Raw genomic sequence first — 25,226 nt, 5'->3', positions numbered from 1 at the left:
CCTATCCCAGGGAGCATCGGGCACAAGGTGGGGTACACCCTGGACAGGGTGCCAATCCATTGCAGGGCACAATCACATTCACACACCCATTCTTACACTATGGACACTTTGGACACACCAATCAGCCTACCATGCATGTCTTTGGACTGGGGGAGGAAACCCCCGCAGCACGGGGAGAACATGCAAACTCCATACACACAGGGCCACGGTGGGAATCGAACTCCCAACCCTGGAGGTGTGAGGCGAACGTGCTAACGACTAAGCCACCGTGCACCCTGTAGTGCACTTATATAACTCTATACATTAGACATAAAGCTTGGAGACTCCATTTTTCATGAAGTGCACTTACATAGGGAGCATGATGTGATTTGGGACACAGCCCCAGTCTACTTGTCTAGATTGTAATTTAAAATAAATAAAAAAAAAACAAGTTATTTTTACATAAAATAGTGTTTTAATCCAGACTCATTTTGACATAAAACTGAAACAGATTCAAATAAATTAAAGAAACTTTTGAGTGCAAGTTATATGAATACAGGAAGTGGCATCACGGTGGATAACAACAACACATTGCTGCATATTTCTGCATACTTCTGTTGGGAATTTTATTTAAAACTGCAGTGAAAGAAATCATATTAATTCTCTCTCTCTCTCACACACACACCCTCTCCAGTAAACCACTTATTTTCACACCCTACTTAATGCATTTCTACAAAAGTTCAATTCAAAATGTAGCACTTATCACTTACATAAACAATAAGGAACTGTGTCCCATTTGGATGTCTCTGTACTGAACATAGTGTGCACTACCTAGGGTTCAGGAGCTTTTACATCATAGTGAATATTCAGCTGCATCCCAAAAGCCCACTTATCAGATATATAGTGTACTACACAGGACACATCTTGTCTAGTGCCCTATATGTCCACTAGGGAGTAATCTGTGATTCAGCTTGCTGTTCCATGTGCATATGCACTACTTAGGGCTTGTGTATGAGTGTACAGTGACATCTGACCCACTCGAATCAATGCTAGAGTCTGTATCGGAGTGGCTTTGACTGCGCGAGGACCGTGGAGGAAGAGGAGGGAGAGGAGAAGGAGGGAGCAAAGGGGTTAAGGGCTCGTCAGGATCATCGTGGTGTAAATATAACTGAGTTGCGTCCTGATTGGATGAGATGGAGGAGTTACTGAGGTCACTGAGGTCACTGAGGTCGCGAAGTTCACTGTACAGTAGGCTGTCTCTGTTATTCAGGATCAGCTCTGAGTCATCATCATTGCCATCCTGCTGAGAGAGTGAGAGAAAGAGAGAGAGAGACACCTGTAGTGATGAGTGTGTGTGTGTGTGTATGTGTGTGTGTGTGTGTGTGTGTGTGTACCTGACAGTGCTGAGTGGTGCAGCAGTGTGTCAGTGGAGTGCAGCAGGAGTGTGTGTGCGGGTGATCAGTGTGTGTGAGTAGAGGCTTCAGATAACTGCAGAGTGAAGTGTTAAGGAGATACACAGGCGCCACCTAGTGGCCACATCATCATACTGCCGCATCACACTTACTGTACAGTGCAGAAGCCTTCAAAAAGAATAAAATCAAACACTTGTACATAAAAGAACATTATAAACATCAGTAAACTGTAATAAAGAAAGTGAATATCTGGTGTGAAAACGCTTTGCTTAAAAAAAAAAAAACATCAGAAGTCTCAAGTGCAGTTTTATGAATCCGCCTGCAGTTTGAATACATGAGCAGTAAGTTTTACGGAGTGTGTTCTGCTGAGGTTCTTCTGCAGTAAAACCTTTAATATAGCCATTATTATGTTTTTTTCTGATAAAAATATATATTTTTGCACAGTGTGTAAAATCTACAATTACACAGATTTATATTTATTTTTATTTTATTTTATTGACTGAAGGATACTCGTGGTCGAATTTGTACCACAGTCTGAAAGGCCACGCAGAGTCACGCCCACTCACACACTCCTCCTCCTGAGAGAGAGGGAGAGAGAGAGAGATAGCATTATTAATAACATTATTTATTATTAGTTATTAAGCACTAATCCATAAAATCATGCTGATTTTTCACACACACACACACACACACACACACACACACTTACCAAGTTCTCCTGATCTTCCTCAACACCAACTCTGGAGAGAATATGGTGTAAGCAAATAAATAAATACTTTTTGAAATGTAACAAAATGCAAAATAAAAATTATTCAAAAAGCCCCAATTATAAACACACACACACACACACACCTGATGTTCATTAAGCTGAGCATGGGCGTGGTCCCGCCCCCACACACCCACACCGTGAGGAAGACGATCATGAGTGTGGTGGAGAACATCATCTTCCTCGCATAAGTGCTTGTGTCCCGAATCGAAAGGGCAAAGGTCATGGCCCCTCGCAGCCCTGAAAGGTCAAAGGTCAAACTGACTATTGTCACAGGCACTGGGAAACAAATAAGACCGAATAATAACAAAAACAGCATGTAAGGCGTTTATGGGGGTGTGGCTATGCTAATTATTATTTATTAATAAGTTAGAAATAATTACAGTGACATTAAACAGTTTATTAGTGAATTATGTGTTTATTATTAATTAATAAATAATTAAAGAAACCTGGGGCTCATAATTTATATAATTATTATTTACATATAATAGTTTATTTTTGTTATATTAGTTATAAAGCTTGCAAATAAGTTCACACAATTTTAATATGATTTTTTAAATGGGTATTTTCACTGCTGGATTAAATAATAATAATAATAATAATAAAAATAAGGAGAAGAAAGGTTATATAAAAAAATGAAAGGTAAGTGTAAAGAATTAAAATATACTCATTTAAATTTGAAAGGTTTGTGAGAGAGGACAGAGAGAGGGCCATGTGATTGGCTGGGAGCTGAGGTCAGACGCACACTAGCCAATCAGAGTGCAGCACTTTCTTTTACCTGCGAACATCATGATGTGCTGGAAGCGGGAGCTGATGGGGTTCGCTCGGCCCAGGTTGAGCAGGAAGGAGAGAGGATAAATATTCACAACTCTGCCCAGAAATATCGCCAACTGTTCATCAGTCAGGGACACAAACAACTTCTTACCGAAATCAACTCATAAATGAACCAATTACAGAAAAACTAAATCTAATAAAATATAGAAATTAAATATAATAAATGTCTTTTAAAAGAAATATAAATAAAATGATCAAATACACTTTAACAGGAAAAGGAAAAACTGTTCAAATAAAATAGAAGAATAGTAGAAAATTGTATTAGTAATTGTAATTATAAAAAAGCACACACATTGTGTGCGTGTGTGCGCGTGTGCGTGTGCGTGTGTGTAAGGATACAAAAGCGCCGGTGATAAAGACGATGTTGAAGACGTGATGCTGGAAGGAGAACAGAGTCACACCCATGTAAGAGAAAATAAAATTCTCAGCCAGGAAGTTCAACAACTCGAACAACTGCAGAGGAAGCACACACACACACACACACACAAATGCACAGAGAGATACATTTAAATATCAAACACAGAGCTAAAATAAGGCTAAGCAAAGAGCTCTCTCTCTATGTGTGTGTGTGTTACCTCCTTTGTGCGTTTTTTGGACTCTGTAGACAGGTTGTTGTAGGTGTAGTGAGCTTGTGTGATACCACAGAACAACACAGCAACCACACCTAGACGCACACATATACACACACACACACACACACACACACATACACAGTTTATCAGTATTGTCTGAATAACAAATAATAAATGCACATATTATTGCCGTTTCAATCATCTCTGTGTAGCTGAGGACTGTGTGGGAGGATAGAAAGAAACGCTTGCTAAAGATGAGCCATGGATCTACGTGTGGTGCAAACCTAAGACAGGCCAAATCTCATTTAACATCATCCCTACAGAGAAACATGGTGGTGGCAGCATCATGCTCCGGGGACGCTTCTCATCCTCAGAACCTGGGCTTCTTGTCAAACTGTATGGAGAACGGATGGAGCAAAAGAGAACCTGCTTGAGAGAGACTTCACCTTTCAGCAGGAGAAAACAACACAAGGCCAAAGCAAGCAGGAACAGCGCTGTGGAGCCAGAGGGTCCTTACATGTTCAGGGCCGACGGAACTTACACCAACGTACAGACTCATTCACACACATCATGCCATTTGTACTGTCGATGACATGCCACATGCACGTTACTGCCCCCCTGCCCCCCTGCCCCTGCGACTCCTGGAACTTTACACCTCATGCCACTTGCTGTTTTGTCTGCACTTCTGCTTAGATGCGATCTGTGTTTTGTTGGCTTTGTACTCTGCTCAATGACAATAAAGTTGACTCCATTCTAATCTAATCTAATCTAATCCAAAAACAAAAAGGCAGAACTGGTAGAAACTTCACCAACCCCAATACACTTATTCACACTTCTGTTACTGCAGCGGAAGCTGTTATACTTATGCAAGCTGCATTTTTCTTTTTTTAAAAGAAAACAATTGACTTTGAGTTTGAAATTTTACTTTAAGAGCAAATTAGTTTATAATCCAGATGAATCTGATGACTTTTATTCTTAGTACTGAGTATTGGGTTCATTCTCAAAACAGCAGTAACACTTACATGGTAGTAGTGTGTGTGTGTGTGTGATGAGTATTACCAGTGATGCTACAGGCCTCAGCCAATAGAAAGGTGCTCCAGGACATGAGGAAGAACAGAGCTGTCTCTAACAATGGGAAATCCCTCAGCCGTGTGAATTTTGTCAGCTACACACAAACACACACACACACACACACACACACTTTACTTTCTTGTGTGTTTAAATTTATGCTGTTAATAACACTGTGAAGAGTGTTGGTGGTGTTACCAGAGCCGTCAGGACTCCTGCAGCAGAGCCGAGCACGAAGGAGCCGCTAAACACACCGAGGAACACACCGAGAGACGCCAGCATGGCCCCGCCGTCAAATGAGTGACTGTTCTCTCCAGATGGCTGATACGCTACGATGGAGCTGAAACAACGCGCACACACACACAGTCAGGGGTCAATAGTGTTAAGAGTTAGGGGTTTAATGGGGTTTCATTAGAGAGGAGTTTAGAGATTAGACTTGGGGTTTAGTGTCAATGGTTTATAATTACAGGTAAGGTTAAAGTTTCAGGTTAGAGGTCAGAGTGTAGAATTGGGGTTAGGAATCAGGGTCAATTAAAGTGTTGTGTCTTTCCAACTATTTAACCAACTAACTAATGCAACAAGTTAAACACAACTTCCCAACTAACTCAGTAAATATCTGCACAGTGTGAACAGTGTGTGTGTGTGTGTGTGTGTGTGTGTGTGTAAACTGACGATGAGAGTACGATGGCCACAGCATCATTCAGCACACTCTCTCCAAACAGCAAAGCGTACAGATCCACATCCACCTTCAGCTCGTTAAAGATGGCCAGAACTGTCACTGTAATAACACACACACACACACACACACACACACACACACACACACACACAGAGCGCTGTAGATTTAGTAAATAAATGTATTATTTCTTTTACACACTTTGTTGAGTCGTGACGTTACCGGGGTCAGTGGCTGAGACGATTGCGCCGAAGAACAGACAGTCAGTGAAGAAGAAATCACCATCGAGCTGACCGAGTTTACTCATCAACAACACACAACCAAACATCACCAAGCTGTGCACACACACACACACACACACACACACACACACACACACACAGTGGCAGTGTCTGTAATTCTGAAGTGTCTATAATCTCAGTGCTGTGATGATGTTATGGTGTGTGTGTGTTCCATCCTCACACTGTTTATAACTCACCCAGTGACAAATGAAGAAATCAGAGTACCGACAAAAGCGTAGGACAAGATAGAGCCCAGATTTCTGAAGAAGTGTTTCTGGAAAATGCATATACACACACACACACACACACACACACGTGCACAAACACACGCACACACAGAGTAACGTCACAAACTCCTGTTAATTATCTGAGGGATATGAAATGATTACTGATATTACACACACACACACACACACATCACAGTACATCACTGAAACTGAACATTACCAGTTTGAGACTGTAACCAGCGTGAAAAATGATGGGCGGGAGTAAGATGTTAAAAAACACCTCTGGGTCAAAAGTGGCCTGAACACAGAACAGTGGCGAGAGAGACAGAGAGAGAGAGAGAGAGAGAGAGAGACAGACAGACAGACAGATAGGCAGAGAGAGAGACAAAAAGAAATATTAAGCTGGCAGCTAGTAATACTAATAATACAAGACAGACAGATGGATGGACTGAGAAAAAGAAAAACAGAACAAACAGACATATGATAAAAAATAAACCAGCAGCTGTATATCAGCTCTACAACACACACACACACACACACACATACACATACACAGTACCTTGCGGAGTATCTCAGTGTTGGGGGCGTGGTCTCCTTCATTAACTTCTCCCCGCAGTGTGTACTCATAAAAGAGTCCACTCACATTCACCACGAGAGAAACGGGACTCGACTCCAACACAAACACACCTGTAACGTTACTGACGTCCTGCTCAGTGTGTACACCATAGCGCAGAACCACGCCCACTAACAACCCTGCACACACACACACACAATGATTATTATTATTATTATTATTATTATTATTATTATTATTCAGTTCCTTTTAGTGAGCAGCGTAATGGAAAATGTGTGTATTGTTTTGGTCACAACACTGAGGTCATCTGAAATATTTACACTAATCACACTGTCAGTGTGTGTGTGTGTGTGTGTGTGTGTGTGTGTGTGTGTGTGAATAAACCAGTTTTACTGATTAACCTACACGTTAGTTCACAGATTCATTCGGGACAATGAGATTAAATCACTGTATGATAATCACAGCAGTGTAGAAATATTATTTCTCTGGTTTTCATCTCTAAAATATTCTTTAAAGGAAGAGCAGGTGGTGATGTCTCAATTTCTCATGACACAGCGATGATGTAGTTATTTCTGATTTCTTTATTACACTACACCATCACACCATTAACTCACATATTGTAAAAGAGGAGAAATCATCTCGGCAGTGATACACACACACACACACACACACACACACACACACACACACACGCACAACACAACATCGATTACTAACATTTAATCACTTTAATAACCAGAGTATCAGTGTGTAATGATAGATCAGATATATACTAATGTCAATTTCTGTCCAAGACCAAGACGACTTAGAACACTGGACCGGTGTAATAATCTGATCACTACACAACCCCAGAGCTCTGTACACAGCTCAGGGTTCTTCATCTCAAGAAGGAGTTAGACTAGGAACCCTCTCAGAAACACACACAGTTTTGCAGTTTGGTGTCGGGTTCCACAGAGAACCTTTATGGGTTAAAGGCATTAGGCGAATGTAAAGACATGTCTGAAAAGCGATCTGTTACATTCATGTCTTACTTTCTTTACTGACACAAACATTTTTCTTTGCGTTTGGAAAAGTAATGTTTTCAAATCTAAAATATGTTGACTGACTGATAAAATTAGTTAAAAAAATAAATAAAAATAGGGCGCCTACGACTTTTGCACAGAACTGTATTCAGGGACGGATTTATTGAGTTGGGGGATCTAGGTAAAATATAGGAATGGGCCCAATTTCAGTGTTCTAACATCGATATTTACATTTTCAGCATACATTATTTAGCATTAATAATTAAATATTAACATAGAAATATATATATATTATTTGCAATTTTACAGGGCCCTTGGTTTCTGGGGGCGTAATGCGGTTGCCTACATTTCACCTAAGTGCTAAGTTCATCCCTGACGTTGTATTATTATTATTATTATTATTATTATTATTATTATTATTATATAAGTGTTGCTGATGCATGTGCTTATAAATCACAATTAAAAACACAGGATATTTGGTTCGCACAAAACAGAGATAACTTCTAAACGATAGTTATTTAATAAATAATCTTATTTCTATAATATGAAATCATATTTGTGGTTATAATAATAATAATAATAATAATATAATGTGTAGAGCAACTCTAATGAATTAACACAATTTCAGGATTGGTGATAAAAATAATAATAATAATAATAATAATAATAATAATAATAAAGGTGAAGATGATGATGATAATTGAGGTTCTGACCGTAGATCATGGCGAGTCCGGTCTCATGCAGGAAGATGAGTCTCCTGTGTTTGAAGCTCCACACAGTGAGGATGGTGAGACTCAGCAGCCCGGTGGCGGTCAGCAGGTTGGCGCTGTCCCTCCGGTGACTCACCTCCGCGCGCCGCTCACTGACCGCATCCACCAAACCTCCACCCTCACACACCTCCACACACATCCCCCAACACACACACACCGCACACACAATCATCCCGCTCCTCCACATAACTCTCTCTCACTCTCTGTCTGTCTGTGTGTGTGTGTGAGAGAGAGAGAGAGAGAGAGAGAGAGAGCAGGCTCTGCACTCAAGTTTGGAGAAATTCACCTGCATCACTAAATACAGCACTGCGCATGCGCGATACCGCTCCCGGACAGCCTATCACACATCACTCTCCTGTCAGGTACACTTCCGGGTTTTTAAACTAGCGCTGAATTCTTGTAGCAACATAAAGAATGAAATGTAAACTAACAAACAGTAAAACTTTAAGTAAAACATTTAAAATAAAAAGTGTGTTTACCAAATACTAATAACCTATTGATGATTATTAACTCTATTATATCCTGAAGAGAATTAAATATGATTAGGGAAATGTGATTATGATCAGTGATTAGTGAATGAAGAAAAGGGGGCGTGTCACATTACAGCCAAAATTAAATATTAATTCTGTCTTCCTGTATTATTAATTAAATCTTCCTGTCTCTCACTTCCTGTCCACCTGTCTCACTCAGTGTCTCTCTCCCTGTCTCTCTCTCTGTCCACCTGTCTCTCTCTCTCTCTCTCTCTGTCCACCTGTCTCACTCACTGTCTCTCTCCCTGTTTGTCTCTGTCCACCTGTCTCGCTCTCTGTCCACCGTTCTCTCTCACGGTCTCTCTCTCTCTCTCTGTCCACCTGTCTCACTCACTGTCTCTCTCTGTCCACCTGTCTCGCTCTCTGTCCACCGTTCTCTCTCACGGTCTCTCTCTCTCTCTCTCTCTCTCTCTGTCTGGCTGTCTGCCTATCTGCCTATTTGTCTGTCTGTCTGCCTATCTATCTGTCTGTTCTCCTGTCTCTCTCAGTCGCTCTCTCTCTCTGTCCTCCTGTCTCTCTCACTGTCTCTCTCTCCAACTGTCTCTCTCACTGTCTCTCTCTGTCCACCTGTCTTTCTCACTGTCTTTCTGTCCACCTGTCTCTCTCACTGTCTCTCTCTCTGTCCACCTGTCTCTCTCACTGTCTCTCTCTCCCTGTCTCTCTCACTGTCTCTCTGTCCTCCTGTCTTTCTCTCTATCGCTCTGTCCCCCGTCTCTCTCACAGTCTCTTTCTGTCCTCCTATCTCTCTGTCCTCCTGTATCTCTCACTGTCTCTCTCACCCCTGTCTCTCTCACGGTCTCTTTCTGTCCTCCTGTCTCTTTGTCTTCCTGTCTCTCTCACTGTTCGACTAAAGTTGTTCTTCTGTTAGGTGGTGGGCGGAATCTTGGTTTATAGAACCCTGGCTCAGAGTTTTTCAGTATTTTTGTCAGATTGCCATGGTGTTTGTTGACATTCTGAATATTGTAAACTTTACAATAAATCACTGCTATACAAAATCATTCCATTTTAATTTACATTATATTTATATTTAATATGTATTTATTTTTATTTTTGTCCAAGGTTCTTGTGTTGTAAATATAATGGTAAGACACAGAAACCGGTTCACGTCCTGCTTTATTTCTGTTGGGTGTCGGTTTGTTGTGTATATGATGCAGCTTATCAGAAAGGGGTGTGGAGCTCTTTAGGAAAGTTTTACATTAATACTGTATATACTACATTAACTGTATGTAACTGCTATAACTGTATGTAACTACTATAACTGTATATAACTCTATATAACTGCTGTAACTGCTATAACTGTATATAACTATGTAACTGTTATAACTGTATGTAACTGTTATAACTGCTATAAATGTATATAACTATGTAACTGCTATAACTGCTATAAATGTATATAACTGCTATAACTGTATAAAACTGCTATAACTGTATATAACTATGTAAATGTATGTAACTGCTATAACTGTATGCAACTGTATGTAACTGCTATAACTGTATATAACTGTATTTAACTATGTAACTGCTATAACTGCTATAACGGTATATAACTGCTATAACTGTATATAACTGTATGTAACTGTATCTAACTGCTATAACTGTATATAACTGCTATAACTGTATGTAACTGTATATAACTGTATGTAACTGATATAACTCCTATAACTATATATAACTGCTATAACTTGCTATAACTGTATATAACTGTATGTAACTGCTATAACTGTATGCAACTGTATGTAACTGCTATAACTGTATATAACTGTATTTAACTATGTAACTGCTATAACTGCTATAACGGTATATAACTGCTATAACTGTATATAACTGTATGTAACTGTATCTAACTGCTATAACTGTATATAACTGCTATAACTGTATGTAACTGTATATAACTGTATGTAACTGATATAACTCCTATAACTATATATAACTGCTATAACTGTATATAACTGTATGTAACTGTATGTAACTGCTATAACTCCTATAACTATATATAACTGCTATAACTGTATATAACTGTATGTAACTGATATAACTCCTATAACTATATATAACTGCTATAACTGTATATAACTGTATGTAACTCCTATAACTTTATATAACTATGTAACTGTATGTAACTGCTATAACTCCTATAAATGTATATAACTGCTATAACTGTATGTAACTGCTATAACTCCTATAACTGTATGTAACTGCTATAACTGTATGTAACTGTATGTAACTGCTGTAACTATATATAACTCCTATAACTGTATATAACTGCTATAACTATATAACTGTATATAACTGTATGTTACCGCTATAACTATATATAACTGTATATAACTGCTGTAACTGTATGTAACTGCTATAACTGTATATAACTGTATGTAACTGTATGTAACTGCTATAACTGTATATAACTGCTATAACTGTATGTAACTGTATGTAACTGCTATAACTGTATATAACTGTATGTAACTGTATGTAACTGCTATAACTGTATGTAACTGCTATAACTGTATATAACTGCTATAACTGTATATAACTGTATGTCACTGCTATAACTCCTATAACTGTATATAACTCCTATAACTGTATATAACTGCTATAACTGTATATAACTCCTATAAATTGTTTCCACACATTTCTCTGGTTTTCTGTAACACTCTCTCTCTCTCTCTCTCTCTCTCTCTCTCTCTCTCTCTCACACACACACACACACACACACACACACACACACACAAACAAACAAACATACATGCACACACACTCTCTCACACAAACACACAAACAAACACATACAAATACACACACATACACACAAACACACACACACATTCACCCCCCCACACCCCCCCACACCCCCCACACATTCACACCCCCCCCACACCCCCCACACATTCACACCCCCCCACACCCCCACACCCCCCCCCACACATTCACCCTCCCCCCCATACCCACCCACACATTCACAGAGGGGGCTGTACCAAAGGGAGGTGAAACAGGGTCTGCACGAAGCCCAGCTGCCTTGAGCGAAACTGTTTTTCACGTGACAACAAAACCTTTATTTTAATGACGTTAATAGAATTTGGACTTCAAGCATTTGATTGTTTTATAAAAATGTGGGCGACAATAAACTCCTCAGATGTTCATTTAAAACTTCATTCGCTTTTTTAAACGTATAATGTCAGGTATTTTTTTGTAAACTCATTTCTGTGAACTTTGTGGTTGTGCTCATTTAGAAACCTGCGCTGTGTGCGTGTGTGTGTGTGTGCGGGAGAGAGAGAGAGAGAGAGAGAGAGAGCGCGCATGTGTGTGAGTGTGTGTGTGTGTGAGTGTGTGTGTGTGCGCGCGCGCGCGCGCTGCAGGGGAAGTTAACAGGAAGTCACACACAGATGAAGCCGAAGAGAAACACCACAGAGAAAAGTTGAATGTCTACAAAAAGATGTTTTTATCTTCTTTTCTGAGTTTTGTGTGGATTTGCTCGGGATCTGCGTCCACACTTCCTCACCGTGAGTTTCATCACATGCTGTTCTCACATCGTTTCAGGGTTTTTACAGTAATTTATAAATATATTTATTCTACGATTGCGTTTGGATCCGTTATAATTATATTGTCCTTAAAAACGTTTACAATAACTACAGAAATATCCACTTCCACTGTACACAATATTATTAACATACACTAATGTCAATAAAATGATCAAACAAGTATAAATCAACTATTCATGTCTATCAGTGTCTATAACGTAATTAATCAAATATTTATACTATAATTAAAGTCATGATTTTATGAACATGATCAGTAATAAATATTCAACATTCAAATGTTTGTCATTTTGTTGCTGGATTTTAAAATATTTAATGTGTATTTTGTAACTTAAAAATATTAAAATAACTAAATAAACTATGAACGTCATTTTCATAAATGTTATTTATTATTCCATTTTATGTATTAAACTATAAACATCTGAACATATTCATGACTTTTTCAATCATCTTTGTAATATTATCGCGTTAGTGGAATATGTTATTACTCAGTGTACACGTCAAACATACAGTATATATACAATATATAATTCTGTTTATCTTCTTACATTTGCATCTTTTTTAAAGCATTTTGTTTATATATTTGATACTCAGTCAAAACATATTCTAACTATAAAATATGGTGTATGAATCAATAAAGTTGTTTAGTACATAATAGAAATGTAGTAAATGTGTGTACACTTTGTGTAACTACAGAATGGTAATTATTATGACCTCTGCGTTTATTACTGAAGTGTAAGTGTCTGTGTGTGTGCAAACCACAGGTGTTTTTTTTTTTCTTCAGCCAGTTGTACTTCCTGTAGTTTGTGTGCGCCTGTGAATTTCAGCAGAAATGATGAATATGACGTCACCGTGATGCTTATTTCTACTTTTAGGTTCAGAATTTTTTTTTAGCTCTGTGAGGTTTTGAGACAGAAATGTTCAACTGTATTAAAGTCAGTTTTATTAGTCCATGAACCTCACACTTCACACTTTGTGTGTGTGTGTGTGTGTGCAGAGATCGAGTGCATGGTGGTGAATATGGAGTATGTGATCTGCACATGGGACAAAGATGGAACCCTGGCGGAGAACTACACCTTTATGAGCAGGTGTTTATTGCAATGTTTATTGCATGTGAAGGAAAATGTGTGTGTGTGTGTGTACTGTGAGTGCTGTGTACCTGTATATACAATGTGTATGTGTGTGTCCTCCTGTTAGTTACAAGAACCCGGACGATCCTGCAGAGTGTTCCTCCTATCAGTACTCCAGGGAGGTTCGTGTCGGCTGTGTGGTTCCGTACAGTGAGAAGGAGCTGCAGAGATTCAAGGACTTTTATGCCTGGTTATACAGAGACAACCTCATCATCGCAAAACAAGAATACAAACCACTGTTAAACAGGGGTAACACACACACACACACACACACACACACACACACACTTTTCTCCCCACAAACCACACCCATTTCACACACTGACCTCATGGATCCACAAGATGACGGAGGAATAACAGAGTCCTCGTCTCAGTCTCTGTAAAAGATCCCAAAAGTCCAAAAATGCAAGGAGGGTTTAATTAGTCTAGTAAATCAGAGACAGGTGAAAACAATCATGAAGGTTTCCATCTGGTGACGGAAGTCTGCATAGTCTAAAATGTTCTAAAATAAACATTTAAGATAAAATTATACTATAAACATTTAAACATATTGATTACTTTTTTAATCTTTATAAGGTTATCATGATAGCACTGAAGTGAGTACAATATTTTATTACTCAGTGAACACGTCTCACACACAGTATATGCAGCTATTTCTGTTTTCATTTCTTACATTTAAAATAAATCAATAAACCCTTTTATAAACAGATCTATTTGTTTATATATTTGATACTCAGTCTGGATTTACTCAGTCCAAACATATTCTAACTATAAAATATAAATGAATATGGTGTATAAATCAATAAAGTTGTTTAGTACATAATAGAAATGTAATAAATGTGTATACACTTTGTGTAACAGAAATTGTTGTGACCTCTGCGTTTATTACTATAGTGCGTGTGTGTGTGTGCGTGTGCGCGTGCGCAAACCTCAGGTGTTTTTTAAGCTGGTTGTACTTCCTGTAATGTGAGTGCTTATGAATTTCAGCTGAAATTATGAACATGACATCACCATGCCGTTTATTGAGCTCTGTGAGTTTTTGACACAGAATTAAGGTCAGTTTTATTAGTCCATGAACCTCACACCTCTTTTCTTTGTGTGTGTGTTTGTGTGTGTGTGTGTGTGTGTGTGTGTGTGCAGAGATCGAGTGCACTGTGGTGAATCTGGAGTACATGATCTGCACATGGGACAAAGATGACAAAGATGGAACCCTGGCGGAGAACTACACCTTTAAGAGCTGGTGTTTATTGAAGTGTTTAACATGTGAAGGAAAGTGTGTGTGTGTGTGTGTGTGTGTGTGTGTGTGTGTGTGTGTGTGTGTAGTGTGTGTGTTTACACTGTGAGTGCTGAGGTGGAGTGGGTTGCTTATCTACAGGCCTACACACTCCTCCTGTAGTGCACAGGCTGGTGTAAGAGTGACATACACTTCAGCATGTGCAGGGGAAGTCAGTGTAGATCTTGTGGTGTGTGTGTGTGTGTGTGTGTTTCCTCCTCATCAGGTTTCCTGCTATAGAGCCTCAATGCGTTTTCTATAAACGCTGTCTGTAAACGATTAGTCAACACACCACATATACACACATATACATACACACACACGAGTTTAAGAGTTAAATATGTGAGGATGTAGAGACGGAGTGAAACTTGCAGTGTAGTGAACGGAGCTTCCAGAGAAACAGGACGTTTCACACATGATGAGCTGATGCAGGATTTTCAGCCGTTTTCACTTTTCACTCTTCTCTCTGTCTTCCCATCATTTATGAAGTTCACTGCAGTTTCAATCTGCGATCTTCTTCTCTAGAAAATACCCACATTCACATCTTCTTTATGTTAATGTTTTTATAACTCTTTTCTACATTTTAAACAGAATCAGGCCATTAACAGTCCAGAAATGTCAAGTCATGTAACCATGAACAAAACAGGAAATGATATATTTCTTTAATGTAAATAGATTTGGAAGTAAAGAACATATATTTGGAAATATTAGCCTGAAATATCATCAACTTGCCTGGAAATGAAAAGTTTAGAGTAAAATAATGTTATACGAAAATAATCCATGGTGGTTTTATTTTCCTCTAACAGCACGGTGTTTTATTCCTCTTTTACCACAGGAATTTACCCACAGTTACAATTTACTTACTAAAGCACATGTCTTACTTTTCTACCTTTATACTTTCACTTAATGTTGTGCGATGTCTATGAAAAAGTTAGTTCCTGCTGTCTCTTACGTTACAGCAGCTATAAACACTCGTTCCCGCACCATCCCTCTCTTTATTCTCTCTTACCTGTGCACTGTGATATAAAACAATATAAAATATAAAGATTTCAAATGATAAAGTTTTACATAGTGTAGAATACTTACAATGATGCTCTCTGTGTTGAACATACCTGTATATACAATGTGTGTGTGTGTGTGTCCTCCTGTCAGTTACAAGAACCCGGACGATCCTGCAGAGTGTTCCTCCTATCAGTACTCCAGGGAGGTTCGTGTCGGCTGTGTGGTTCCGTACAGTGAGAAGGAGCTGCAGAGATTCAAGGACTTTTATGCCTGGTTATACAGAGACAACCTCATCATCGCAAAACAAGAATACAAACCACTGTTAAACAGGGGTAACACACACACACACACACTTTATTTCTTTTCTCCCCACAAACCACACCCATTTCACACACTGACCTCATGAAACTACAAGATGACGGAGGAATAACATGACGGAGAGTCCTCGTCTCTGTAAAGGAAATGCAGTCAAATATTTCATTAATCATCTTTTCTTTCTCTCTCTCTCTCTCTGTCTGTCTCTCTCCCTCTATCTGTCTGTCTCTCTCTCAGTGAAGTTGAATGCTCCGAACAACGTGTCGTTGTTGTTGAGTGAGACGGAGCTGTGGATTTACTGGAACGTTACCAGTAACACTAAAGATCACTGTCAGGAGCGTGAAGTTCGCTACAGGATCAACGGCAACAACTGGAGTGTACGCACATCTGTCTCACCATATCATCACCTCAGTGTGATTTTATGATATATATTATTGTATAACAACAACAATAATAATAATAATAATAATAATAATAATAATACGTTGAATATCACAGTGTTCCGTATTCATTACAGTTGGAACGTGGTGTAAAACTCACAGTTTCCTGTTTATTGTTGTTGCTCAGATTTACAGCAAGACCATGGGGAACACGTTTAACGTGCCGTTTCCTAACGCTCGGAGTCTGTACGAGTTCCAGGTGAGAGTGCGCATGTCCTCGACCTGTGGAGAGTCTGACCTGTGGAGCGAATGGAGCGAGCCGGTGTTCTGGGGCTCCATGAAGAAGATTAATGATACAGGTAACATCATCACAGTAGAACGCAATGTACAGTACTGTGCAAAAGTCTTAATAAAGAAACGCTGTAAATCACAGACGCCTTCAAAAATAATGACATGAAATGTTTATACATCAAAAATACTCCATAACGAGCAGTAACCAGTAACATGCTAAAGAATTTTAGTATTTTGGGTTTTTTTTAATGCATCAGTCGTCTCAGGTGCACGTGGTGCAGTTTTATACGGAGATTAGTTGTTCAGTTTTCCTGAGCATCTTCTTCTGGAGACTCTGACTGTCGCACTCACGTCTGTTTTTACGGCTGATCCCTGATGAGCTTCATAATCCGTGTAATACGTTGCTTTATTTACGGTCATACGAGCATTTTTTTTTCTGCAACATTCCATTTTTTTGTTTGAAAAGTAATGCTTGGAAACCTAAAATGTTGGGGTTTTTTTTCCTTTACTGACTCAATTAAGCCGACGTTATAAACTAAACATCTAAGATCCAGGTAGTATAAAAAAATTAGGGAGCCTAAGACTAAAACGAACAGCCTTAAACGTCAATGGAAAAAAAAACCCCAATATATCTGTAGACGTGTCCTGTGCTCCAGAATGACTTTAATACACAGATTTTTCTTTTCATGAGATCGTTACTAATCGCACATGTTCACAAGTCTTGTTGTTTGTGATGAGAGTAAACCTTACAGGAAATATCAGCATGTAAACGCAATAGAGAAACCAACAGAACATCACTCAACACATCTACCTGTCCTGACTGTACCTGCTCACACCTGTCCCCATGTTGTTGAACAGAGCTGAATGCGTCTGCACTCATGTGATCATGTGTTTGTGTTGAGTAGAGACGAGACAGCAGATGTCTGTGGGGCTGATGGTCCTCTGCACGGTCGGAGCTGCCATCGTCCTCATCATGCTCACCTGTCTGCTCATCCACAGCGAGAGGTTCACTCACTTTATTCAACTCTTTACTACTAGTAATCCATTACAGTCACGCTCCGCCACTACAGACTTATAAACACATGCAAAAAAGTTCTTTCTGGAAAAAAAATGCAAGTAAGTGAAGAAAAAAAAAGAACCTGTGAAAAACCCTGATTGGTTTGGTTCCTGCTCAGGCTGGTTTTGTGTACACGCACTACAGTGCTCATGACCTTTATCAACTCTTTAATGTTTCCAGCGTTCTCTAGATTTTCTTTATAATATGAGTTTCTGTCATCCTGAGAATTTGCGTGTTTTCTATGGGATGATGTTTTAGTCAGAATTAAATGGGTAAAAATGCCTACGATGAAATGCAGCAATAAATCTGTAAATGGGTCAATATACTGTGAAATATTTGCATAAATAAATAAATAAATAAATAAATAACACTGCATTCCTTACTATAAAACAATATTCAAATCCATATTAAACGTTGTCAACATTTCAGTTCGTTTTGAGTTCGTGTTGTAATCTGTCAGTCAAGGCTAAGGGGGCGGGACCTGCTCAGTGATTGGTTAATCATCCGCCATTCGATTATTTTTGCCTGCAGCTGTCAGTACGTTCGTAGCCCGAGGCTCCGTGCTAGTGGAAGTGTGTGGAGAAGTTATGCTAGCTCTCGGTCAGGTGGAGGAACACTGACCTCCCGAGTCCGCTCTGTGTGCTTTTAATTAAAAGTTGATCGTCAGAGTACACACGGTCCGAAGCCGAGTGTTTAGTGGTTTGTTTGTTCGTGTGAAAGAATGATAGCTTGCGGTTTGGTATTCAGAGGAAACGCAGCATGAAGCCGTGAGAGAATTACAGGAACTAAATAACAATTCTAAATCACTCATGTAGTTCTTAATCCACTAATATTTATAATACTAATATTTTTACTGTAAAGATATCAGCAGATTTTAAATCTCCTCCCACTGAACATTAAACAGCTGGTAAGCGTTTCTGTAAGATATAAGACACGGACGATGAGCAGCTGGTTCCTGTGGAGGTTCCTATGGACGTCTCAGGATTGTATGAGGTGAAGGAATGTCCTCCACTCGGTTCTCAGCCTCTCTGAGAGCTTCATAAATGTTATTTCAGCCATGTAGGGAGGCAGGACACTACACATTCCCCACACTTCCACTCGTAATGAACGCAGCCAGGTTGCTTAGGTCTGAATGTCTGCACGCGCAACCAATCCTACTCTCTGACCCCACCCAGTGGGCTTGATTTACAGATTACAAAAATAAAATTAAAAGTGTCACTATACTTTGGCATAATAGTGGTGTTTTGAAAAGAGCCAAGTAAGTATGACGGTAATAATATTTTACCATTATTTATTTATTGACTTATTCCACAATATATTGCCTCATTTTTATATACTGCTGCATTTACTCATTTTACTATTTATATCATAGGCATATTTAATTAATGAATCCATTTCAACTGCAACAGCATCCTATCATTTTTGGTGCATAATACTAATTATTTCTATTGTTATAAATATGCTTCATTCAAAATAGTATAACTTGTAGATGTAAATTGTTATACGCTGTTAAACAAATAGTATTGTTAAAATAATATCTCATTTAAAAAAAATTTTGATACAAATGATCAAATTGTATGTTACCCAAAAGTTTTTTGGATTTTTTTTTTTTTTTTTTTTTTTTAAAACAACAACAACAAACATTTAAGAACAGTTCTATGGAACCAAGAATGAGGAGCTGGAAAAAGAAGCGAGTGTAGCTGTGTTTAGGAATGCAGTGTAAGATTGCACAAAAACAGAACAGGACATGGAGGCTGGCTCATGACCTGTACTTCTAAGAAACCCATGAAACAAACTTGTGAATGTCTGGAGTGTTCCTGGAGCTTCAGAACTGCAGGAGACTCTTCAGTATTTAGGGATGTTCTTCAGGGGGCCGTGGCTAAAGCAGAGGAACATAAGGCGCCTAGAGAGATGTTCTCGTCATATATATATATAGAGAGAGAGAGAGAAAGCTAACAAAGTATATAAGATCATTATCATTGTGGGTTTTGTTTTTCAGACTCAGAGTCATCCTGGTTCCTGTTGTACCAAGTCCCAAAAATCTCAGAGATCTTATTGACAGCTACGACGGAAACGTAGAGGTAAGCCACTTCCTGTTTGTAACATGCAGCCGTTTGCAGGTATGTGAGAGAGCCGGACCGCTGCTCGTATAGATTAAGATAGTTTTTTTATGATCAGTAAAAACTCTGTGGAAGCGTGTGGTTAATCATCTCGATGTATTTATAGATTAAGATCATTAAAAAGAAGGAAGCTGAACTTTCTATCTGATTTCCTGCAGAAGTGGCTGCACATCTCCAAAGAGCTGCAGGACGGATTTAAGCCCAACTTCAGCGAGCGACCCTGCATAGTGCGAGAGTTCAGGACGGAGACTCACAGCGAGTCGGAGAGTGACGACTGTCTCTCGGTGCACACGGCCGTCTCGTCTGATTATCAGTCCATGCAGAGCTACTCGTCCACCTCCACACTGCCCTCTCCCACTGAGACCCCCAGCACCGAAACCACGCCTCTCAACAGGCTGTAAAACCACCACGCCGAGGAGACAAACCGCACCTTAGTTTAAAATGTAGCTTACAGAAGTCAACATCTGGATGTAAAAAGTCAATCAAATGAAATATACTATTAATTATACTATTAATAACTAGGACTGTTAAACAATCTAGAATGAAAATGGTTAAGAAGAAAATGTTTCACTGATTCAGTGTAAATGTTTAGCGCTGACAGATTAAATATATATATATATATATATATAGTCTTCCAAAAGTTTTGATTCAGTTACATGCATAACAGCAGAAGTGTTAAAAGTGTGTGTTTACAAAAAAAAAGTGTTAATTTCCCCTGTATGACAACCGCATATGAATATATTGTATGTATGTGAATATCTGAACACAGAAATGTATAATCAAATTGTATTTTATCTTCAGACCATTTCTGCTATGTAACATGGCGTTATGAATAATGCTGCTGTTTGTGAGGAGCTGCTGCTAGCAGAAATGCAGTGAGCGTGTATCCACTGTGTGTGTGTGTGTGTTGTGTGTGTGTTATATATGACTATATGCTTCAAACGTATATACCTTTACTAAACTGCAGAATAAACAATGTTAGCTGATGTATGAAAGCGAAAAAAACCCAACAATTTATTTTTATACGTTTTTTTCCATAATATTTTTGCTTTGTGTGTGTGTGACTTGTACAATGCATAATGTGTGATTTATACAGTCTTAATAAAATAAAAAAATAAAATAAAAACCTTTCGGTGGTTTTGAGTCATCCAGCCAAATAAATAATGAAACTGTTCATGAATATCTGTGTGGAATGCCACATTATTATTATTATTATTATTATTATTATTATTATTATTATTATTATTATTATTTGTACCAGCCAGTATACAGCTTCATGTAGAGTATTTTCCATTTATTCGTCATCCAAAGGGAGTATAATTCCTTTTGATAAACGCAAGTTCCACTTCATGAAGTTTAACATAGTTAGTAATAAAACAATAAATGAACTGAAACATCCACACGCCACGCGGTTGAAAACGGTTCGCTTTTACTGACACGCCGTTTTTGCAGGCTAGCACATCTGTTTATCCAGGACCCAGTGTGCAACACTAGAGGTTATGGGTTCATCAGGTGAGCAATGAGACAAATAATCCGCTCGAATGAAAAAGAAATATGAAGATAGCTCTAACATTATTATTATCGTCATTACGTCAGGTGATATTAATCTAGTCAAAGTAAACCCCAGTGATGTGTCTGTGATAATAATAAATAAAAAACAATAATAATAATAGTAATGTGTGTTTCGCATAATCAGTTATCAGCACACGACCACACAAAAATATAGAAAAACAAATAAATATCCATAGAACACAATTTATTAAATAAAAGAACTGTTCAAAGAAGAGGAAGTGCAGCGATCCCCCTCATACACACTCATACACACTCACTACAGCTCAGTTCAGAAAATGTGAAGAAATAAAACAGTCTGTTATTAGTGTCTCTATAATGTTATAATAATAATAATAATAATATTCTACTAATAATATATAACAATATAAAGTATAGTATATATTATAGTATATACAAATATAATACTATTGCCCTGTGAAAGCAAACATCTGATTAATTATAACCAATTACCTCTAAAATTATCAAAACTGTTCTGTTACTCTGTGTGTGTGTGTGTGTGTGTGTGTGTGTGTGTGTGTGTGTGTGTGTGCACGCTTTACTTTCTATGCCAGCTGATCCTCATACTGTTTTCTAAAACAGTCACCAGCAGGGAAGAAATCCCAACAGCGCTCCTGATACATCTTCCACACATATGACTCCTGAGACACACACACACACACACACACACACACACACACACACACACACAGAGAGAGAGAGAGAGAGAGAGAGAGAGAGAGAGAGAGAGAGAGAGAGAGGCAAACTGTAAACAGCTTCATTCTCTAATCAGGATGAATGTGTGTGTGTGTGTGTGTGTGTGTGTGTGTGTGTGTGTGTGTGTGTGAGACACTGAGAGGTGTGTTACCTGCCCGGTGTGCTCAGTCTCCTCCTTGTTTATGAGGTACATCAGGAAGAATCTGAGACACAGGGCATCATCGTTACTATCCACACACGTCTATCCTTTCATGTCAGGTCTACATCATCATTAGTTATTTTTATCTTCCTGTATTTTTATTCTTTAGCCTTTGGAAATGTCTAGATGTTGATGTTATTGTTTTTATTGCTTAACCTTTATCTATTGTACAGCACCTTGGATCACCGTATGCTGTGTTTAGATTGTTAGCGTTATAAATAAATGTTGATTGATTGATATATCAGACACAATCCGCATCTCGGTAGTGGACCATTAACCGCGTTATTCGAGCGCACAGGGGCTTGTGGGAGATCCGGTTCCAATGTTTAAAACATGACCGCAGACGTCGCATGCGTCACCGACGGTTAAAAACAGACGGTTCGGTCCTACAGAGTAATTAACCAGGTATGGAGTAATTACAGAGGCGAGTTGTGTGCAGCGCTGAGATGGAGATGATTATACGTGGGTTTATCTCCTCCTGTCTTGACTGATGTAGTTCTCTTCTCAGCTGTTTTAGCAACACATCACTGAACTGCTTACAAGTGCTGCTAAGCTTCTGACCAAGTCATCTACTATAGAAGGTCTCATCAATTCTGATTTCTTTACCCTGGCTTCCAATTCAGTTTAGAAACCAGTTTAAGATTCTTGTGCGTACGCTTAAAGCGCAGCAGGTCAGGCACCTGCTTATATTACAGAGCTACTGCAGCCATATATGTATAATATTAGGAATTTGACGTCCTCTGATCAAGGATCGGAGATTGTGCTTTTGAGGTTGTAGCTCCTAAACTTTGGAACTCTCTCCGCTTGGATTTAAGATCTGTGGACACTGTGGACGGTTTAAACTTGCGTTTGTTTAAATATTGTATTTTTATTTTACTACATATTTTATTGTGAAGCACTTTGTGATGTCTGTTCTTTAAAAGGTGCGTTATAAGTACATTTTACTCACTTATTTAACAGCGAGGAACAGTCTGCTAATCAGAAGGTAATTTGAGAACCACTGCTATTTAGAAGAAATTTTCGAAATATTTTCAACTTTTTAGTTGTTGGACTGCTTACGAGCACACATTATGAAGAAGTGGAAGTAATCATAACTGAAGAGGCAGAATTAGCTGGGAAACGGAATTAAAAACAGCACCACGTTAGTTCCTTTTCTACTCGCCCTCTCAGATCCTCCCGAGCTCCTTCCTACAAAATTACCCTTTGTGGCCCATTTAATCCCTTATTTTATGTCATATTTGATTTTATAGAGTGATATTTATATACCAAGCTAGCTAGCTAGCTATAAAAACACATTCTCAGTGTTAACATATTTTCTAGCTTACATTCAGCAACTACAGCACATCTAATTTCCTAATGATTCAAATACTCCTTGATGAATTTGTTCCAACCTAGCCCATGAGTGTGAGAAGTGTGTGAGGTTTGTGTAAGCCCCAACAGCCCCGGTCTGCCAGACGGTGTGTTTACGGTGTGTTGACAGGGGAAGCAGGTGTAAGCACTCACAGGTAGTTGGCCAGGTTGTGTTCCTCTAAGGTGTGCGTCTCAAAGCCGTGCGGAGTGGTGTCAAAGTAATCGCTCGCAATGCCACAGATGAAACATTTGGTCTGGGGGAGAAATTCATTAATCACACACTGACACTGAACACGCAGACTCACACGCTGCGTCATGTACAGTACGTCAGGTGAGCATCACACTCGCGTACCTCCATATCTTCTTTCACCTGCTCCTGCTGGTCTCTCAGCTCACCGAAGGCATCGATGATCAAACCTGCACCGGAGAAAAGATCAGTCCGATTAAACGTCGGATCAAACCGGTATAAAGCCGGAGCGAGTAAACCGCGATCCGTCAGCCGTTTGCAGACTCCAGGTGAAAATTAAACGATCAGCGCATGACATTTCCCTGTGTGTGTTTACCGCTACGCAAAAACGCAATGCCAATTTAATTCACCTTAGAATCTTTGAATTGAACTGAACATGTATTAGTGTGCACATGTATTTTTGCATATTTTGAGAAGTTCATCATGAAGAACAGCCATCTGCTTTTCTGAAGAGAAAGAGAGCGAGAGAGAGAGAGAGAGAGAGAGAGAGATGTATTTTGTTTCCTATAACAGTCCACATTCCACTCTGTAACTCATCAACAAATACCGAACGAGATTTACCCTGAATGATGGCCAGCAGAATGACGATGACGAAGAAGAAGAAGGTGATGTCGAAAACAACGCGGTAAAGTTCGTACTCATCACCTGCAGGATCCTCAATCTCGTCACCGATACCTCCACCTGCTCTCACGCCAACATACATGTGGAACAGATAACACTGAGAGAGAGAGAGAGAGAGAGAGAGAGAGAGAGAGATGAAGTATGAGATGATGTGAGGAACCAGGAGAACGTGATAATGCAGTAAGGTGAGAAGTTGAGAAGACGAGCAGACTGACTGTCATCATGTCATCGCACTTCATGTCAGGCTCGTCTTCGTCCTCACTCTTGTTGTAGAATTTGCGGAAGAAATTAAACGCAACCACGGTGTAGAGGTACACGACCACTGCTAACAAACCCACCGTCATCATCAGCTGAAACACACACACACACACACACTTCCGCAATAATCTGCACCACAAACAGCTGTGCAGTTTCCATGGTTACAGAAGTAAGCAATGTAGCCCGAGCAAACACGTGATGAAGTTTAATCCTGAACTGAATCCTGAATTGAACAGCGTCTTCTTAAGAAAAATAACACAAATCAAAGACTTGAAGAAGAAGAAGAAGAAGATTATTGCTGTTACCTGTTTGCCGTTGTGCGTGACGGAGGACAGGATGGTGCGCAGTGTCTTCACGCCCATGGCGATGTCCAGCAGGTGACACGCGAAGAAAAAGTTGTTGTAGTGTCCGAGCAGTGACATCACCGTGTACCACACCAGGTAGAGGAACGTCTGCAGAAACAATAACAACAAC

At 39.1% G+C, this 25,226-nt stretch overlaps 3 protein-coding genes across 3 annotated transcripts in view; 1 reads left to right on the top strand and 2 right to left on the bottom strand.

The window, feature by feature from the left end:
* Positions 1–973: 973 nt before the first annotated feature.
* On the bottom strand, positions 974–8,542 carry slc9a6b (solute carrier family 9 member 6b). The gene is made up of 16 exons (XM_053645891.1): positions 8,125–8,542; positions 6,375–6,568; positions 6,036–6,113; positions 5,786–5,862; positions 5,530–5,642; positions 5,304–5,409; positions 4,830–4,971; positions 4,623–4,728; positions 3,567–3,655; positions 3,331–3,444; positions 2,936–3,047; positions 2,244–2,397; positions 2,101–2,131; positions 1,902–1,969; positions 1,374–1,467; positions 974–1,282 (listed from the first exon to the last, which is right to left on the bottom strand). Exons 1-16 carry the CDS (start codon positions 8,366–8,368, stop codon positions 974–976), a joined length of 2,031 nt encoding a protein of 676 aa, XP_053501866.1. The 5' UTR covers positions 8,369–8,542.
* A 3,457-nt stretch (positions 8,543–11,999) lies between these two features.
* Positions 12,000–20,986, top strand: il2rga (interleukin 2 receptor, gamma a). The gene is made up of 10 exons (XM_053645980.1): positions 12,000–12,208; positions 13,242–13,332; positions 13,442–13,623; positions 14,515–14,614; positions 15,800–15,981; positions 16,202–16,341; positions 16,532–16,703; positions 17,541–17,640; positions 19,692–19,773; positions 19,971–20,986. The coding sequence occupies exons 1-10, from the start codon at positions 12,142–12,144 to the stop codon at positions 20,211–20,213; spliced, it is 1,359 nt and encodes a 452-aa protein (XP_053501955.1). The 5' UTR covers positions 12,000–12,141; the 3' UTR covers positions 20,214–20,986.
* Positions 20,987–21,190: 204 nt separating this feature from the next.
* Positions 21,191–25,226, bottom strand: part of ryr1a (ryanodine receptor 1a (skeletal)) — a 62,321-nt gene continuing 58,285 nt past the window's right edge. Inside the window, exons 101-107 of the mRNA XM_053644831.1 lie at positions 25,058–25,204; positions 24,710–24,844; positions 24,435–24,591; positions 23,979–24,043; positions 23,780–23,880; positions 22,229–22,280; positions 21,191–22,022 (exon numbers count right to left, since the gene is read on the bottom strand). Coding sequence (XP_053500806.1) covers positions 21,927–22,022; positions 22,229–22,280; positions 23,780–23,880; positions 23,979–24,043; positions 24,435–24,591; positions 24,710–24,844; positions 25,058–25,204 — 753 coding nt within the window. The 3' untranslated portion in view covers positions 21,191–21,926. The remainder of the gene's footprint in view (positions 22,023–22,228; positions 22,281–23,779; positions 23,881–23,978; positions 24,044–24,434; positions 24,592–24,709; positions 24,845–25,057; positions 25,205–25,226) is intronic.

The sequence above is a fragment of the Ictalurus furcatus genome, chromosome 16 (genome assembly GCF_023375685.1).
Source record: "Ictalurus furcatus strain D&B chromosome 16, Billie_1.0, whole genome shotgun sequence".
Taxonomy (NCBI): domain Eukaryota; kingdom Metazoa; phylum Chordata; class Actinopteri; order Siluriformes; family Ictaluridae; genus Ictalurus; species Ictalurus furcatus.
The sequence above is the reverse complement of the archived record's forward strand: the minus strand, read 5'-3'. Positions and strand labels throughout refer to the sequence as shown.